The sequence below is a fragment of the Buteo buteo genome, chromosome 24, assembly GCF_964188355.1.
Source record: "Buteo buteo chromosome 24, bButBut1.hap1.1, whole genome shotgun sequence".
NCBI lineage: Eukaryota > Metazoa > Chordata > Aves > Accipitriformes > Accipitridae > Buteo > Buteo buteo.
This window is the reverse complement of record NC_134194.1, coordinates 8,297,039-8,317,180: the sequence shown is the minus strand read 5'-3', so window position 1 is coordinate 8,317,180 and position 20,142 is coordinate 8,297,039. Positions and strand designations below refer to the sequence as shown.

General features: G+C 42.2%; 1 protein-coding gene across 1 annotated transcript in view; it reads right to left on the bottom strand.

The window, feature by feature from the left end:
- Nucleotides 1–62: 62 nt before the first annotated feature.
- Nucleotides 63–20,142, bottom strand: part of GALNT10 (polypeptide N-acetylgalactosaminyltransferase 10) — a 90,935-nt gene continuing 70,855 nt past the window's right edge. Inside the window, exons 8-12 of the mRNA XM_075056442.1 lie at nucleotides 12,149–12,256; nucleotides 10,066–10,287; nucleotides 9,202–9,318; nucleotides 6,935–7,084; nucleotides 63–6,198 (exon numbers count right to left, since the gene is read on the bottom strand). Coding sequence (XP_074912543.1) covers nucleotides 6,031–6,198; nucleotides 6,935–7,084; nucleotides 9,202–9,318; nucleotides 10,066–10,287; nucleotides 12,149–12,256 — 765 coding nt within the window. The 3' untranslated portion in view covers nucleotides 63–6,030. The remainder of the gene's footprint in view (nucleotides 6,199–6,934; nucleotides 7,085–9,201; nucleotides 9,319–10,065; nucleotides 10,288–12,148; nucleotides 12,257–20,142) is intronic.

Here is a 20,142-nt window from a genome sequence, read left to right as displayed (position 1 = left end):
GAAGTAGAGAGAAGGGAAATCAATAACTGGAGCAAAACAGGCAGGGACAGTCATTTCTGCATACACAGTTTTCAGAAAACACATTAAAAATTTATTTTAAATATATTATAAAAGGAAGTCCATTCAACTTTAAAAACACTAGGCATTCTATCAATGATTCCCAATTTATGAAAGCTACTACATTAAAGTGCTACAAGTCCTTTACCACCCCCAGATATTAGGCTGTTGGTCCTAATACGCACAAAATAAATATACACTGATTCAAGAGGCACCATCCAGTTTTACAGATAAAATGCATGCAGTACAAGGAATAGACAAACTTAGACCTTATCACTGAGATCCTGGAGAATGCATTTTGAAACCAATTCCCTTCTCCACCCTAGAGGCTAAAGCTATTTGTTATTGTAAGGGCTAATGTTTCAGCCTATCAGCTTGATCAGTTTTTATCTTGTTTTGTGGTTGAAGTTCACATTTGCTTGCTCACTAATTGGGATTAGGACTTTTTTCCTAGAGTTGAACTAGTACTTTTAAGACCACATAGATCCAGTGGCTTTATATAAAACTCCCAAATCCCTCACATCTGCTGGAATCATTGAAGCCTTTTGGGTCATACAGAAGCATCAAGAAAGCTTAAATGCAATGAATAAAGGAACATACTCAGCTAACAGAGTCAAAAAGCAGACATGGGATTTTTACTAGGATTTCCTTAATCTACCATTGCCTAGTTTCATACACAGATCTCCAAGTTAAAACGTGACAGTACAGAGGAGCAATCAGAGCAGGAGGCAAGTTTATTTCAGTTCTACTTTAAATTTATAATGTGAATAAATCAATCTGACTGGTTAATGAGGAATATGAAATGACTTGACAACTGTGTGTTAAATGCTGATGGAAATTTCAGATCTCAGCTTTCCCATTCTCCACCCATTGCATCTCTCCTCTCCACTGAACCAGGTGAGGACTTGCAGCTGGTTTTAAAATATGGACTCAACACTCATTAGGTCAGCAAATAAACCACTTAAAGCTAAATCTTACACAGGTTGGGAAACTGCAGCACACAGACTTTCCTTGCTTAAGATCAATAGGCCACTGGTAGACTGGGAGCAGGACCCAGTCTGCTCCTGACTCCCAGTCCAGCTCCCCTTTTGCTCTGTATCCTGTGAAAGACCTTTTAATCCTACCCCCACAGACTCTGACGTTAACCTGAAGCTACTCACTATTTTGGCAACAGTTTGCTAACTAACTGTTTAAGAAGCTTTTCATACTAAATGATTGTTAAAATGGAAACCAAGATTGCCACTTGTCAGATAAGGACCAACTTAGGCACCACCAGGCTCCTTTATTACAAGTGGTTAGCAATACAGTAAGTGAGGAAGAACATGAACCACAGCAGCTGGGAGTGGATGTGGGATGCAAGGGACACTTGAATCCCTTGTGCTAGCAGAGCCAGACTGTTTCAGACATAACTTTACCAGGGCTCTTTTGACTGAAAGCGTGATGGGCTGACTGCTAGAGGCTGTCTGTTCTCTCCAGTCAAAACCATTCAAGTGTTTGTCCATATCTTGAAAGACAATTTAAAATGAAAGCTTTTTACCCAGCAGTTACACAATTGCCCAATACGACTTTTAGGAGATCTCTCTCCTCTCCCCTCAGTGATGTAAGCCAGCATAGCTACTATTATGATCCTACAGTAGCTACAAGAGCACTGTGTTCTCGCAATGCTGGTTGTTGGTGGTGCCTGTTTGACTTTCAGTACATTGATGTCTCAGTGCAGCAGGGAGGAGGAAAGTCTGCTGAATGGAACTCTCCAGTAAAGGAAAGCAAAGCCCTGTGCACAGAGTACTGTAAAACAAACCAGGAAGAAAGTTAAGCTGAGAAATTGCTTTCTTGCTACTTCTGTATTAGAGATATGAACACACCCTTTAAAAGTTTCCCAGTGACGGAAGGCATCGACTTTCTGAAAGACACTTCTGCTACAGATTTTATATGCCTTTGGGATCATTTGTGATTTCTGATTTGGATACTTAGAAAATAAAATGCAGGACCTTGCATGCCAGTGAAATGCCTGAGCCTTCACCATGAGGTGAAACATCCAACAACTAACCAAGACATCCTCTGGTCTGGCTTTAGTTGTTACAGTGTACCAAGAGGAAGCTGCCATCCTTTCCAAGTCTTCCAATTAGGAGTGACACCGCCCCCCGCCCCCCCCCCCCCCCCCCGGAGTCATTAATGGTATCAATTTAACAGAGGAAACCCAGGAGCTTCTGAATTACTGTCGTTCACACAGATTTTGCACTTAAAGTCAGACATTTTAAAAAACACACACAAACACTGCACGAGTCAAGCTTTCTCTTGCATCCTTATCTCCCAACCCCTTCCCCTCTTCTCTCTTGTCCAGCAAGGCACTGGGAAATGGTTCAAGTTTAAGCATTTGCTGTACATTTACATTTAAAAAGGCACATCTTTATTTTAATGATGCTGTATTCCCCTTTCAGTAAGGCTCACATGTTCTTCTATTATGGTGTGGAAAAGAAAGTTAATTTCCCAGGCATGAAAAAAGACACCTTGCACACATAAGAGCCCCAAACCTATTACTCTGTTTGTAGGCCTTAGAGATTAGCACCAGTATAAATCAACAACAGCTTCAAAAGCAAATCAAAGTATTATTATGTGACATAACACACATCCAGGGATCCCCCTGTTGTCTGGGATTCTGATACTTAAAAGCATTAGAATTTATGCAGCCATGGAGAGAGGGGTGTTTGAATACTTCTGGGGAAAAAATTATGAAAACATTTATTTTGCATTAGATAATCACTGGTATTTAATCTCCAGTCTTAACTTGCATGCAGATGTGAAGATTTGCTTATGTATTCATGCTTTAGCAATTTTGCTTACAAATAACCAAAAGTAATTGGAATAATTAACCAGATTGCCCAGCAAAGGCTCAATTAAAGATGTAGATGACGAAATACAGCTTCTATTTCTCAATCAGTGGATGGTTGGCTATATTAAGTCTCCTCATTAGTCAGCAAAGCCTCTAGGGTATTGAAAAGTATAATTGATGTAAATAAATTAATAGCTCAAAGCCCAGCGAGCCAGTCAGAAGTGTACAGAATTTGTGAGGCACTTATCACACTCAGATCCCAAACCTTCAGAAAACAGAACAGATCAACCCTGATGAGGATGATCCAGTAGGACCGCTCACACTAAAGCTCCAGTTTCCAGGTACTGGTGGTCGGTTGTCAAACAGGAATTGCCTCAACAATTACTTAATCTTTTGGTGCAAACTGCTAAGAGCTGTCCTTTCTCTCCACATTAAGATCACTAAGTGGTAAAAGACCCGTTCATTACTGCAGTTCTCTCTGAAACAAGCATCCAGCAGCCAAGCAGCTAGGGCTCTCTTCACAAGGTGAGCCCAAGTACAAAGCAAGCCATGCATTTTAGAAACAGAAGCTAATCCTCTCATTAGAAAACTAAGACACACAAAGTTGCAAGCTGCAAGCAGAATGACCTACCATCCATTTATATAATTTGCTGATTGTGTCCCAATTTTAAAAAACTAGCACTGTTCATGGACAAACAGCTTCTTGTTCCACAGGTATTAAAACATTCATAAAGACATCTAGTCAGGCCATCTAGTGATCCACAGTCAGCACTACTAGACTAATGACAGCATTAATAACTTAAGGGAAGCAACAGTCAGACACAAAGCACTGGAAGGTGGTTCTGTCTCCCAGAGAAATGAAAAGGGATCCTAATGACAGACATATTGTAGTTACTGAGAACATAAGATGCCAACTCTGTCTGATGCTGGGCTCACTTCCGTAGCAATACTGCTGCAAAACAGTCACAAGGAAAGCCTAGAGCTTTTTTTCTTTCTTCACTCCAAAAATGTTAGACACCAACACATTTGGCAAGCTCGGTCCCAGCTGTAATGCAGTGCCCGTGCTTCCCTTGCTTCGTGACTGCAGGTACCAGGTTAAGTTGGCAGAAGAGGTCAGACATGGCCTCAGCTGTGAGGACGAGAGAGGTGGAAATGACTTTGAGCCTCACAGTCAATACATCAGACTTAAGAGCTTGAGAGACAGATAGTTGTGTCCTAGTTTGGTCCCAGTTGACGGACACGGCACTACATGGCCTCAAAGACATCTGAAACACGGGCAATGATCCTGTAATTGGCAACATCAGAAAAGGTTTCTTACTTCTGGAGCTCTGCAGAGGGAGCCAGCCTGCTTGTTTCTTGACACTAGGCAAAAATCTCCTTGCCTTCACATGACAGAAAGACACCCCAGAGCAGAGCTTCCCTGCCCCTCCAAGGAGGGGAAGTCCATTAATCGTACTTATCAAGAGTCCCAGAGGGTTGCCCCACTCCTACCCTGAGTGTTTCAGCCTTTCACTCCCAGAGCTGGCTGCACACTACCTATTCTTGCAACATTCCTGCATGGGCAGCTGGACAAACTGCGGAGCTGGGCAATTACTAGCAAAGGGCTAGTTTTATTGATTTACACAGCATCTTTGCAAAAAGTTAATTGCACCATCATTCACAGCTTTTACTAGAAAATGCCACTGCTGTCTTCAGTATAAGACTTAAGTCAGCTGAACTAGTAAATCTGTTTTTGCAACAACTTCATTTTAAACCAGGGTGGGTTTTTTTTTAAACACTTGCTTCAGACAGACTTGAAACCAATGGTCCTCTATTCATCCTTCAGTGTCAGTACTTTTTTCCAGCTCCTGGGATGAGACAGTTCTGGTTCACTGTCTGGCAGATCCTGCAGCCAAACCACAAGGGTAATACCTTGCGCACTGCTAACTGACTACACAAGGGACAGGGTACCAGTGAAATGGGCCCATCAACCCCACATCTCTGCTTAAGCAAACAGATTTCCAGTCACAGTAAACTTTACAGTGCTGTGCGTGTTGGGAAAAGAGGAGAGATTAACAGCACATTCCCACAAGCCTAGAACACTACTGACCACAGGACTCATGACTGCAACAAACTACAGACTGATGAACAAATGGATAAAGACCAATGGCTAATCTCAGCCCTGACTTAATTATCCTGAATTAATCTGCTCACACCAACTGTGAATTAAGTTAGCCTTCAAACCTCTAAAGGAAAAATGGAAGTTGCATTCATGTAGTAGATTTAACTCTGAGAAACCCTAGAGGTATCTGTGCTAAAAAGATTCTGAATAAGGGGCAAATTTGGAACCTGATATCCAAAGGCTCTTAGCAAAAATCTTCACCTGTAAGAACTGTGCTTACTTAAAAACCCTCTGTTAATCTTTCACCTTGAAGATTCAACAGTGAGTGACAAACTGACTGCAAAGTGAATGGACCAGAAACCCAGATTCCTCATCGCTAATAACTACGGCGATATTCCTAACACTTGGCTGCACCTCCACTAGAGCTCATTCCTTTATCAGAGCTATGATTTGGAAAGTAATAATACTCAACCTGTTTGAAATATATTTTGGTTTAGGGCAAAAAAAAAAAATTCATTTCATTTTACATTTTGATGGCCTTTTTTCTTTCTTTTTTTTTTTTTTTTTTGATCACAGGATTAAATCTTGTGTTCAAGATTTTACTTATATGGACTTTGGAAGATAAAGCACCTATGTGGGAATGCTTCAGCGGGTAGTATAGCCGCTACAAAAAGTCCTAGAGGGTCCTGGATAACAAAATCATTTAACACCAGACCCAGCTGGGAAATAAAACAAAACAAAGCAAAAAAAAAAAAAAAAAGCAGTTTGAATCACATTCAGACTCCTCTAAAAACAGAGTTTCCGTTCAGTCTCAGCAAAGAAGTGGCTCTGGCAAAGCCTTTAAAATTCCACCATCCACAGAAGAGAAGGATGCAGCATCTTTGCAATAAAGATTGGCCTGCTAGTTAACCTTCTCCTGAGATTCTCCCTTTTACCTTCATTAACTGTTTAAAAAAAAGTATTCTTAAAAAAATTTTTTGCAACCCTCCCCAGTAAAAACTATAATTGTAAAATATATATATATATATTTTTTCTCAGTCTTTTAAAGATCAAGATTTCTGTTAAATTTTTCCAAGACGGTTGAGTTTGTGTGTTCAAATATCCACTGCTGTGTTGGAGATGAAGGATTGCAGCTATTCATAAAGATCTTTCGGTCACTCTCACTGCAGTCCATACAGCTGCCACTTACTGGATGGTAGAGGGTCTTGTCCTGGAGAAGAGAAATTTGACGTGAGGTTGCTAAGCAGAGAAGCAAAGCTGTTTTGAAACCAACAGAAAGAAGACTTAAAAACCAAGGCAAGCTATTTTGTCACTTGGATGTATCTGATGAAGTTGTTCCACACTTAACTGTTGGCAAGTGTCAGGGTCCACTCCCACCCCTTGCAATGGTATCCAGCCCAATCCTCACATCTGCACTGGGAAGCTCTAAAGCCATGCCTGAAGCCAGCTTCTCCAGCCTACAGGCTCACATCCTGCTGCAGTCACTCCACAGAACAGTGCATGCAGATTGCAAGGACTAGGACGGGACATTTAGTCAAGAATTTACTCACAAAAATTTGCCCATAAAAGCATTGCTTAGTAGAAGGATGAATAAATCCTTATCTACTTTTGGCATGATCTTCTATTATTCAGAACAAACCAATAAACACAGCACACCTCTTTGCAAACAGGTTTTGCAAGGGCATTGCATCACCTCACTGCCAGCTGTGGAAAGGCTGCAAGGAGAGTGTCCTTCTGCTTAGCAAGCCCTGTAGAAGCAGTCCTCACCATTTCTAACCAGTGGAACAGGGGAGTCACCTCTTTCTAATCAAGGCTAATTAAGACACAATGACAACAGATTGTCTGCAGATTCTCTTATGATAGCTACATGAAGAGAAGGAATAAAACATGAGTGGTGACATTTTAAGGAAACTTAAGTGCCTACAGGCAATTTGACACACACTCACTTGTCGGTATCTCCAGAGCTGGTTCCCCTTCATTCCATGACAGTCATAGAGGGTCACAGGGCTGATGTGGGAAATGGCATCAAAACAAAACTTCTTGGTATGCTGAGGATCCCCGGGACGGATGTCTTCTCTCCAGCTGAATGTGAATACCTGCCAGGACAAACAGGACCCTCAGGATGGCTGGTACTGGGCACGGTGCTTTCACCAGAAGAACGACATTCCCTTCTTTGCCCACAGGGTGGGGATGGCTTCAGGGAAAGGACAATATCTTCTAGAGTAAAAGTACTTCCACCTCTGGGGACAGGGACTGCTGAATAGGGGAGTCTGTAACAGCTACCCCGCCGACTACCACACATTATGCTAAATGAGACTGTGCTGCTGCAAACAGCCATGCTAGTTAGCTTGGGTACTAATAGCAGCCTTGAATGTCTCTGCAATGCAGGCATACATCATGGATTAAGTGAGCAGCTGACCAATTACAGCACTTCACAGCTAGCAAAAAAGGCAGAGAGCTACAGGAGTTCTGAGTTAACGTTAGCAGTAAACACCCGAGCCTGCACAGGCAGCCTGCAGTCACCTTGAGAAGAGTCTGTCCCACGCCTCCTGAGACAAGAGGGCAGGAGCCCACAGCTCCCCACCCCACTCGAGTGTCGGAAGGGCAAACACTAGGGCAATGCTTCCTGGCGCTCTCTTCTACTGACCCTGCAATGATCTCTCAGCACTTTTGGCTGAAACTAAAGGAGGGATACTACAGAGGAGAAAGGGGTTTAGCTCTAGTAACCAGGCACAACCTATGCCTGGCAATGCTGTGGCCCTGACGAAAGCTGCTGGCTGCCAGCACATATGGCCTGGAAATCCCTGAGCCACAGGGTTGGACCATGGGCAAAGAGTCAGTGGAAGTAACACCACATACATCTCCGCTCCTTGCCCTGCCCCCTTGGCATTTGCTTTTGGCCACGGCTTGAGACAGTAGCGTGGTCAAGCTGCATCTTCAATCTGATGATCATGGCTTGACTTATGACGTGTTTTAGCATTGTAGGACTGAATCCCACAAAAGATAAACTTGTCTAAAAGGCAGGTACTGGTGTCAAGCTTTTGCTTTCTGATTTGACAAGGACAGCATCTCTGGCAAGGGTGCAAGTGTTCCTCTGTGACCAGCACTAGGCAACGTGGTTCTGCAGGGCTACTAGCCAGCACACCTCTCAGCGCCCAGGGGGAAGGGCTGTTCTGGGGGCTCCTTTTGGAGCCACGTGGAAGAATGGTCCTCCCTTCAGAGAGATCTCATGGGGCAGTAAGAAAGACGAGTAATGAGCAGGGTGCTACTATTTGAAGCAGCGTGGCCAAAAACTTTTGCACAAAAAACCTACTTTGTTTCTGTCTCTCTTTTAAACCTCTCTTGGGAGAGAAATTAGCACAATCATTTAGGCTCAATACTACACAGAAGTTCAAAACACATTATCCTCCTAAACATAAGCCAACTCTAATTGTTCAGGATCCTCCTGACACAACAGAAGCTTAGTTTTGGACTGTGCCTGAGTAAATTGGTTTTGTTTCTAGTTTTCATGCATCAAAATTGATATGCAACAACCCTGTCTCCTACTACTGAAGCCATTCCCCTGAAGAGTTATGCATGGCTCTGTAATAGAGGCATTGTTTTCTTGATCTTTTCTCAGCTCAGCTGCTACAGTTTAGACAAACTAATATTTCCCTCCCTTCTGTGACAATAAAGCTGTCATTTCTGGCACCTTATATGTTGAGAGGGTGAATCTATAGCCTGGCCAGTTTCATCTCTCTCCAGCAATGGTTGGGTGTTTATAATGCATTTGCCTCCTGTCAGAAGGATGATAGTAAGCGGTTATTGAATGCTCCTGCAGGTTCATTAATATGCATGATGCTCCTCTATCACTTCTTTCAGTACAACCTTTGAAGTTAATATTCACTTTGTTACATATTACAGCTGCCTTGTTACTGGTTTATTATTTTGGCATATTGTTTTCTTGTGCTTTCTTTTGTTCACTCTGAGAACTTCAAAGCAGAGGTAAAAGCTCTGCACAAAGTCTACTAGGCTCCAGACCCTGCCACAAGCACAAGCCACATCCTGCTACAAGCCCATCATGTATAATCAGCACTTGAGCCTTGGGGTGCACAGCTCCTTCTGTTTACCTGACAGAGTTCTGCAATGGTCTTCCTTCTCAAACATTTGTTTTTACAACTTCTCCCTCCCCAAATTTATTTAGGGGCTGATGATTTATCAGAGGGTCTGCTACCTGCACGTTGTTCCACGCTGCCTCTCCTCTGTCCTTCACACAGTTTTCCAGCCTCAGTGGGGATCCCAGGGCTCCATGCTTAGTATCCACACACAGTCCAGTTCCTACATTGCGTATCTGAAATAGTAAATTAGTCACTGAATCTCCTACTCTTATCAAGTGACAGGAAAAAAGGCTTAAATTGCCTCAAATAGTGGCAGTATTTGCATGAAGACAGCAGTTTTAAGATTCCTCACTTAAGTATGTATCTGAGCTGGCAGATAATAGCTAGAAGAAAGCACAGGAACTCAAAATGGGACCCATTGCCAGCTGTACAATAACATCCAGGACACAGCAAAATCCATTAGCTACAGAACTGCAGAGCCCACTATGTTGTTGTGTGTAACAATCCATGACTTCACTCCTAGGTTGATTCTTTTCCCAGAACACAGCTGACTTTCAAAAACAGGGATGGTTTTCCTGGCTTTCAGATGGGAAAGCTAAGGAACAGAGTAGCTCAACACAGTTGTGTAGCCTTTTGGAAATACAAAATTTCTACTATTGCTCAGCTGCTGTCTCTCCCTAGTCCTCCCTGTTGGCATGTTCTGCCTTTGACTAAATACGCAACATGCAGAACAAGCCAAGTCTCTATTCTCTTTGTAGCTGTGCATTAGTAGAAATGGCTGCCTAACTGACTTCTTTGATCAGGCCAATATAATGGTAGAGAAGCTCTGGTCTTTGAAATATATTAAGCAGGATCCTTAAACACTCACTTGCTACCTTACTCACAGCAAACTAGTACTGGAGCACATGGGTAAGACAACTTTAAAAAAAAAACAAACCACAGCCTGTTTGCCCACTGCAGATTCCAGAGCACAAACTTGCCTCTCCCCAGGCAGCTGCTGGAGGTTCCACTGGTGGGTAAAACTTTGGCAAGTCCCACGCGACCTCATTCATGAACCACTTGAAGCTTTTGCAGTTGAGGTTGTTGCGAAGTTCCTTCTGAGCTGCGACATCCCCTGCAGAAAGATGCCGGTACTCTGGTCTACGCTGGTATATGTACTCTGCATATTCGTCCATCCACACCTCAGCCACCCGCTTCAAGTTCTGTGTGGGTAACAGCCATGTGTGAAAATGAGAGGGAAAACCACCTGAGAACACACTGCACAAACTACTGACATTAGCATTCAGAACAGCTCTTGTGTTTTTGCTCAGAAAGGATTTTCATTCACATCCACTCTTTCTCTCCACCTTCAGGACGAAGATTATTTTTATCATTTTCTAGTTCCAAGGGACTTTTAGAAAGATATTTTCAGCTGAGGTCAAAACAGAATCCTGGCACTTGGCCATTATATCTCGTTCCTTGTGGCTAAGAAAAACAACATTAATCAAAAGTTAGGTTTTTTTTCTTTTCCTTTTTTTCCTGTAAAGACACTAGTCAGAAAATGATGGTGGTAAATACCACTGGACATTCAAAGGTCCCTGACAAAAAGCTGCTTTCTTAAATCCTTCTTATTGCATCTTTTATATCCATCTAGGAATGGGATTTGCAGTACTCCCTTCTGGAAAGCTTCAGTTCACAATATTCTTTCTTTCCACTCTTTTTCTGTTTTCTTGGGTAAAAAGCTGTTTAAGAGAAACTCTGAAATACCACAGGAATACGGAACTTTCAAGGTGATGACCCTTCAGAATAGAAGCAAAGGGTTTACTTGCTGGCAGCAGTATATTTCACATATCGCTGTAAAGCTTAATCTACTGTGTAATTCCAAAACAGCAGTGAACACCACCCTCTCGAGATACCCGCCCTACTACTTCTCACAACACATTCAAGAGACCATTGGACCTTGGACTGTTCTCTGGCAACTTTAGGTACAATTCTTGGTGCCACACAGTAACATGCCATATGCAGTCATGACTTCAGCAACCCAACAGCACGGCCTACCATGCATGAAGGTGGTCAGTCCAGCAGTGGTCATTTACTACCAAAAGAATTCAGACGTTAAGAATGATTAGCATGCTGACCTTGCCCTAAATGTAGCCTACGCGCAACAAGAGCAGGTGTTCACCTCAAGGTGACTGTATGATCTTAGATGCCAACAAACAGCCTTCCCTACACCTGTCTGCCATCTCCTTCCAGCACTGTGGGAGTATGCAAGAGCAAAATACTGAATCAAAAGAAATATAGCTCCTTCTTGAAGAGATGGCACAGACAGGAGAGCACTCTATCGCTCTGACAGGTCATTGCTGGGCTGAGTAATAAATCCAAATCTATAACTAGGGCGAAGCTATTAAACTGGGAAACATTTTAACACTGTGCAAGCCATAAGACTGCAGAACAGCAGGGTAACTTTTTACATTTTTTAGTTTTGCAGCCTTCCTGCTCCTATTTTTTTTCTCCCACCAGAGGGCAATGCAATCCCTTCTCAATTTGGAAATTAACTGGAGAAGCCTAGTGCATGATAGGCAAGAGCTCTTCCCTCTTTGGGCTACACTAGATTAAGAAATAAGATGGCACAGAACATTCCATTGTGGAAAACTACAGCTTGCTCATTCGGTGGTCTGTGATGCTTGAAGTTGAGAGGTCTTTCAATCACCAAAACAAAATCACCACACTGAAGTGTGCTGATTTTGGAAAGCACAGCTATAAAACGACTGAAGTACTACACAAATAAAGCCATATCTTGTTTTTATTGGTGATTCCACAGCCAGTGCCTGATCGCAAAGTCCCTTTCCAACACCTAGCAATGGCTGATGTCTGGAGCATGGCAGCTGTCTGCACATGACTCTGCAGCTCCCCTAGGCTCTCTTCCCCTTGTGCTACACATCCACCACTGCAAAACTGCCCAATTTGACCACTGTATGAGTACAATTTATGGACTACAAAGCCTACATTTGCCTCCTATTGTGGGCAACAGTGTGGTCACATTGCAGTCAGACATCCATCATGGGGAATGCCATTGCCACTTACTCTTGCCAGGCTGACTCCTGTTGGAACCTTGTACGGAACATACTTTCTGTAGATATGACCAACTCTAGAGCAAGGGATGTCCTCCATGCGACCCCCACACATCCATACCTGTGGAACAGCAGAGATACAGATTGACTCTTGGTTATATGGAGAAAAATGAAGACAATAAAAAAAAAGACTTTCAAGTAATGAAAAAGCTTAACCCAGATTTTTTACTTTATAGTTCACTGTCTCCCAAATATCCTCCCCTCCTTGCCTTAGTCTCAAATCCTATAACTACCGCTTAGAGCCATGCAGCAAGCCTTGATTTAGCACAAGTGCTATCAAGCCCAATGGCTAAACAGTTCAATTTTGCATTCTTTAGAGAAAAGAACAGAAAAAAAATCCAAGCACCCAGAGAACAGCACACAGCACACTTTAAATTGATACAAGTTATTACAGCAATAGTAACCACAATAGTTAAACTGGACTGCCGTATAAGACCTGGGTTTACACTGCTGTAAAAGGGAGGCTGTCTCTATAGTACAGGTCATGTGTTACACAAAACACTCCAGGGAATTCATGAGCCTGTTCAAGTGCCAGAAACCAGAAGAAACTGCTACTTTTTCCTGTGGTTATCACTGCTCTCATATGGTTTCATTGCTGACATGCACTCATTGCTTTTGCAGCCTTACAATTAAGTAGAAATCCCTGCCTGGTGAAAACATAATTAGCTTTAAAAAAGCCCTCAGAAAGTCACTGGAACACACTGCTAGTTGAAGATAACTACCTTGATGCTTGGTTAATGTCTAGATTAGGCCCAGAAGTTTCTTTCCACATCTGGGAAGATTTCACTCTATGCCAACACTCTGCAACAAGTTACTTTTATTTCTTATTTATAGGACGGATGTAATAATTTTGTCCAAGTGAAACCAAAGGAGATGTTTTCTGAACCAGCCAATCTACTTCATTAGGTTTAAGAAATATATTCATACGTGCTTCCCAGAGATATCTAATCAATACTTAAAGAAAAAGTATCCTTCAGTATGCAAAACAAATGACTTTCTGAATTCTTGAAGCACGACACTGTCTTGCCCTTCATTTTGTCCCCAGATCTTATGTTAATGCCCTGCAGACAGCAGTATTTAAGAAGGTCTGCTCGTGCTGCAGGCTGATGCGGTGTTCTTGATCCCTCCATTCACTGTGGCTAATTTGAGCCACCGCAGTTCACTGTACAATGAGCTTAGTCAACAGCTTCACACATAGCAGGCAGTTCCATTAATATTCTACAGTGACAATATTAAATACTTAGCTCGGAAGAGAAATATTTGGCCAAGGCTGCTGCATAATTATTAGCTCTGACACTAAAGTCCTCTGGAGTTTCAGCTCTGTCTACTGGCCCTAATAATTACAGTCATTTGCTGACTGCGTATAACTTGATGGAGGTTGGTTGCTCTCAGTTAGAGGAATATTTTTCACAGGCAACTTCTAAAGTTCAAGGTACTTAATTACATGTCGTTATGGTGAGAGAGACAAGAAGAAGGAGTGTTTGTCAACTTTCTACAGAATTTCATTCCTTTTGTCCCTGCTGTGTCTTGAGAGTCTGGTACAGGAGAGATGAAGATGAAAAAAGAAACTAGCGCTCAGCTTCTGTGAAGTTTCTAGTGAAATTAGAAATGCTTCTTATTCTGTAGCTGCTGTGCTTTTTGCTGCAGAGGACCACAGTGTGATTTCTCTACTAGGAAATTAACAGGTAGACTGAGAAAACAAGAATTTGGGGATGTTTTGTGTTTCTATGACAGAAACAGCTTGTGCAAGGCTGTAAGGGCTGCAACAGATCTGGGAACTATAAAGAACTGCAGGAACCGCTGAAGAAGCCTATGGCTCAGTTGCACAGACACAGACTCCTCAACAACCCGTATTCTTACCTTGTGCACTGCACCCTGCATCACGAAAGCCCTGTTGGTTCACAAGCAGCTGCATTTTAGTGTAACACAAGCCTGAATGAAAACACCAGCTTGTTATCCTTGCTGCCTGCCCACAGGATGCCTCACCTGCCCCTGGTCTCTAAGGAAAGGCTTTCAGTCAGGCCACCGTGAATATACATCTCCTCTAAAAACACGACTTCCCCAAGGAACAGGAGAAACAGACCCCTGCGGTAAATATGCAGCTAGAGAGGGGAGCACTGTCCTTTTAAGATCTTGTGAAGCAGTGATACAGACAGCATTTATCTACCGACTGGTACATCGGAGAGGCAGGGGGTATAGTAAGCTAGACAGAACTGATAATATGTGGGGCCAAGAGCTCCAAGCTGGTACAAGACTCCAGGCACAGAAGACAACATTACACGAACACATGTAACGATACGATAAGAAAAGCTACTTAACTAAGTTATGGAACAAGTAAAATCTAAGATCAGTTTTACGTGCTCTTTTGCTAATCATGCTTTAAAATATTTACTCCCAAATGATGCTGCAGTTACCAGTGCTGCATGGAAGCAATGGAAAACTTCCTAATTCCTGCTAGCAAAGCTCAGTGACCCTTTCAAGGTACTCTGCCAACTCAGTGCCTTTTTAACATTGTCTTATGCTGCAAGTGACAGTATTGCACTTGCAGTACAAATCTAATTTTAAAAGCATGCTTTCCATTCATTCATTGCTGCTTTGATTTATTTTATTAGTGAGCTTCTTTGTGTGGTGACAGAACTCATTACAACCTCCATAAAGACAATTACCAGTCCTTATCTATAAAACTGGAAGACGGGGGAGAGGGAAAGAGCGTGACATGCATTGGTAAAACACAGCTAACAAAAGCATTAGAAAGCTAGAGTTAAAGGTCAGGGGAATCACATTCAAGGGTCTGTCAAGGAATAACTGCAAGTGAAGCAAACCCAAAATAGCTGAAGGAAGGCTTCCACTCGGTTAGCGACATTTGGTTGTTTTTAAACAAGGGTACAGTTCACGGGCATGACACACCACTGCTATAAATACAGCGCTGTCAAACAGCTGAAACACCGCTGTTCTGTGGGGCAGCCCCTCGTGCCATCACGGTAACAGTGACTGTCACTCACTGCGTTCTTAGGCCAGGGGACCCAGTTTCTTCTTCTTGATGTTTTACAGAAGGGTGAGGTGGTGCCTCATCTCCCTTGCTGACACGACAGTAAACATTGGAGCCTGAACTTGATGCACTCAACTTCAATCAGCCATTTACTAGAATGCCGTAAGAACAAGAATTAAAGCTGGTCAGGAAGGCAGTGCTTTATACAATGATCTAATCAGATCTCATTAGAAGGGAACAGGAAATTTCTCTTCCTCCTCAGGCACAATTTTACCAATCTAGACTTTGAGCTAGGAATCTAGCAGCTGACAGATCTGCTAGAATTAAGAGAAAATCTGGCTACACTGAGGTCAATGGGCATACTGCAACAGATTCTTCTAAGGCCACAATCTCATCCTAATAATAAAACCATATACAAGGGAAGTAAAATAACAACATTGGTGATATTACTCCCATCTCGTAGTGGCCTGGAGAGCTGTAACTCCATATTCATAAAGCAACTCAAGAGCCTTTGACTCAGCTAGTGTGCTATGAAAGCACAAGATAATATGCCACCTATTCTCTACATGGGAATGTTATGCTGATCCGATTCCCTTTCTGCTATTTCAGAAAACAATGTCACGTAAGATAGCTGAACCTCTCCTCTCAAACACACCATACAATACTGCAGTTGGTGTGTGAACACAAATTATCTGGGTATACAAGGTTTATGGTTTCCAGAGACTGCACCACGATGAGCCGATGCTTCCCAAGAGAGGGGGAAAAACACAAAGGAGAGAGTCAAGCCTTGAAAAGAAAGCTGCTTCTGCAAGCCACAACAGAAATAAAGACCACGCGATGGACTAATGGAGAGAAGCTGGCTCATTGTCTGAGCACACACTGAAAGGTGGGAAGAAAAGAACAGAGTAGATAAGTCAAGGGGGTTCTCTGCATAACAAGGTAGGTGAGACAATGAAAGCAAGGGCAACCAATAATTCAGGAAAATTGTAATCCTCTGTATTGTAAGCATCAGCTGCTCTTGCAGCTGGGACTTACTGCTCTATAAAAGATTAAGGTAGCTCAAAAGGCACTGGGATCTATGTGTTTGCACAACGCCTTCTCTCACACAACATACACCAGCATGGCCCCTCCTTACCGTCTGGAGCATTTTTAGAGTAATGACAGCACTTTCGAATAATCACATTTCAGAGAGTGGAGGGCTCCTCTTTCCTACTGCTGCTTGGTGGGAGGCTACTCTGGAACCTGAACCAAGCACATAGGATGAACAGAGGCCAAAAATTCAAGTCAATGGTCTGAAACTGATCTCTGCATCACCAGATAGGAAGGGAGAAAGAAGCCACCTTGTACTGCAGCTGAGCGCCTTAGAATTAAGCAGCATGTGCTGGCTTAAAAAAAAATCCCCCACAAAAAAAAGCAGCAGAATGCCCGGCCTGTTTCAGTGTGGGCAAACGTGAGCTGCTGGAAAGTGGTGTGACTATGTGCCTGGAATAAGCAGTGGAGGATCACAATCAGCACTAATTTCAGTGATACAACTAGAAATGCTGTCAGAAGTGATCCCTTGGCAGCTGCACCCTAACTACGCACCTGCCAGGAGGCCAGTGGCAAAATGTGAATCAGAAATGTGCTGCTGACATGGGGCAAAGGAGATGCATGCATTAGATATGCAAACAGAAGCTACGGAGCACTTGGATTTGTTGGAAAGCATGCAACGTGTTTTATGCTATGGAGAAGCAATCCATGTTCATGCTTTGGGAAAAGGATCTGGAAAAATGCAGTGATGTATGATCACCAGAATAAGTACAGTGGACGTTTCCAATTGCTGAAGCAACTAGTGAAGACCATGAGTATTACCCATCTCTTTTGCCTCCCCCTTAATTGTTCTTTTCAGGGAAACTGTCGATATGGCTTGTTTGCACCAAGCCCTTTGAACTTTATGAAGGCTTTGCAATCTCTAAATTACAAGACAAACATTTCTGAAACTGAACTGATCTATCACCTAGTGAGGGACATATGGGATTCTCCTTCTTTGTTTTTGAAGTACAATGTACAATCAAAGGATTGAGAATCACACCACTAAAGATCTGAGGTACGAAGTACCTCTATATTTATGCCTATACAAGTCAGAGACATCGTGTTTTTCCTCTTCTGTTTCCCCATACCCAAAAAATCAGAGACTATATATTTATGGAAGAAAGGCGTGAAGGAGTTTAGTGAAGGTTACGTAAGACAAACAGAACAGAAGCCACAAAAATATTGGAAAAGAGGCAACATGATTGCAAATAAAAGTGAGCATAGATAAGTGCTGTACAAAGTAGCATTTGCAGAAAGGAACAGTTTAAATGCTTCATATATACCATCCGAATTAGATACATTAATCTCAAAGAAAATGAAGTGGTTACCTAGGCAGCAGAATTTAGGTATTTGTTGAGTATGCAGGAGCATTCAGAAAATCAGAGCTATTAAGTTGTGTTTAGAAGAGGAAAGACACATTGTCACTTTGGGTAAAGTATTCAGTTTTGTTCACATCATTGCAGAAAGATACAAAAGACCAGAAAAAACTGTAAGAGAGGAGAGGTATGGAAGTGACTCCCCGGCCCCCCCGCAAAAAAAAAAAAAAAAAAAAAAAAGAAACCAAATCTGTAATAACTACAGAGTTAGGGGCAGCAGAAAGGAAAGCTAACAAGTGCCACACAGAAATAGCTGTGCATGCTTGTTCACCCTTTCTTCAAAATACAAGAATGTACTCAAAGGTCAGCATCTGGTAATCCACTGAGATGGAGGAGAATGGGTCTTACACCACACAGATCTGCAGAGCAGTTCACCTGGAGCATTCTGCAAGCACGGTTCATGAAAAAATGAGGTTCATTTGAACAAGTGTAACGCCTGCAACTAAAATTCAAGACTGCAATCTTCCTGTTGCACCTGATGATGACCTGAAAGACGATGACCCCTGACTTGCAGAAGTACTGTGTATATCCACACTGAGCTATTCTGGATATACACGGGTCAAGAGAGGGAAGAATCACATGTTTTCTGCTTGAATATGGAACAGATAGATCGACTCCTTAATTTCTAATATAGAAATTTGTGTTTTAAGGGACTGAGAAGACCCAGAAAACTAGAAACCAGCAGTTAGTGTTAGAAAGTTTGTTTCTAATTTAAGGTTCACCTGAAGTTTTTTTTCCCCTCCAATATGCTATGTATTCTAGTGATGTTTGGTGTACACATTTCATACAAGGAGCAAAGCTTCTATTAATAAAGTTTGATCCATCCTCTGGCTAAATGTTTTCTGAGGTGCTAAACACTGATGGTTTCTCTGTTGGCTTGCCTTCAACCTGGAAGTTTTTTCTCAGAAGGAAGTAGAGCCAGCTGATGACAGAAATATATGGGCTCAAAACAGAAAGGCAAGAAGCTCCTAAATAAACTTGTTTATTGCTAGTCTCTCAGCAACAGAGGCCTGGATTTTAAAATAAAGGCAAAAAAATGTAAAGCACAGTCCATACATGGCCAAAAAAGAATATGCTTAAGGAAAAAAAACCCAACAAGCAAACAAAAAAACTATTCCTGGTGGGGCTCGAGAAGGCCAGATCTGATGCAATGGATCAAAGATCAGCAGTACAAAAGAGTACCTGCACCCACAACTCCCAGGCACAGGAACAGATTCTTTGTCAAAGTCGGGCTGTAAGTTTGGCACGCTTAGAATCTGAATTCCCATTAGATAATAAATAATGTGAAAGCAGGTACCACACATCTAAACACAGGGCTTTAAATTATTTGACAGTGCCCCTTTAACTACAAAATCTCAGTCTGCTTCTAAAGGTAAAAACGTAGCTCTAAGCTCGCCAGGAAATGTCATAGCTTCATAAATTCTATGAACAAACCTTCTTTTCTTGCAATTCCAGCAGAATTATTAAATCTATCAGCCACAGATGAATGTATCAATTTATCTTAATTTCTGAAAATACACTGAGCCTCTTTCAGTTAAAACTTCATTTTTCTGTTGCACGATGAAAGAAAAAAGGGGGTCTTTGCAGAGATTAATTAAAGCAAATTTATCCCTCCATAAATTGCTATCTCTGGACTGAAATAAAACACAGCGTGTTTCAGAGAGGATAAGCAAACAGATGAATGAAGTAGTCTTATTTCCTGCAGATCAAGCAGTATGACTGTCTGCTGTGGCATTAGAGACAAAGGGCTTGCCCAGCCACTGTCATCACTCTTGGAAATGAGCATTTTCAAAAAGGGTCAAGGAAAAGAGGCTGAATACTGCCACTGCCCCTCCAGCAGAAAATGACATTGTTACACAATTTCATTACATGCAACACAAAGAATAAATGGCTCTAATTGTAATGACATCTCCAAAGTGGGTGTCCCTGCCCCTCCCTTTCTGCTACCATTACAGAGGACAAGGGACCTCCAGTGTGACTTTATTATTTAGGGGTTTTTGTGAGCAAACAATGAAAGAAAATACATTGTCTTGAAAACAACGTATTTTTTTCCATTGTTTGCTGTACAGTAGTACATGGTGTGTATGTACGGTAATACGGCCTACTGAATATAGTTTGATATGCCTTTGAATTGTATAGAGGCTTTGAGATTTAGAAATCTGTTTTGTAAGAGATCAGCCATGACTTGTTTGCCAGGGGAGACAGGAGGAATTTTAGCTGCTGAAGCTAAACTGTGCACTACATTAGCACTACTGCCATCTTCTAGCCCCGTGCTGAGGTTAACTAGCTTAGTCAGTGGCATCTGGACACCTATAAGATTATACATTCAAACTCTGAAAGAGAAACCACATAGTGGCCCACTGTTTAACGTAGAAATCTTTACTTAATTCCCTCCAGGCTATGGAAAGGATTCTTGCCACTGAAGAGAAGACCAGCCACCTGTCTTCAGTGGTCTAGGACATTCCAGTGGGTTTCCTAGAATGGATTTCAGAGTACCATATTCCAAGATAA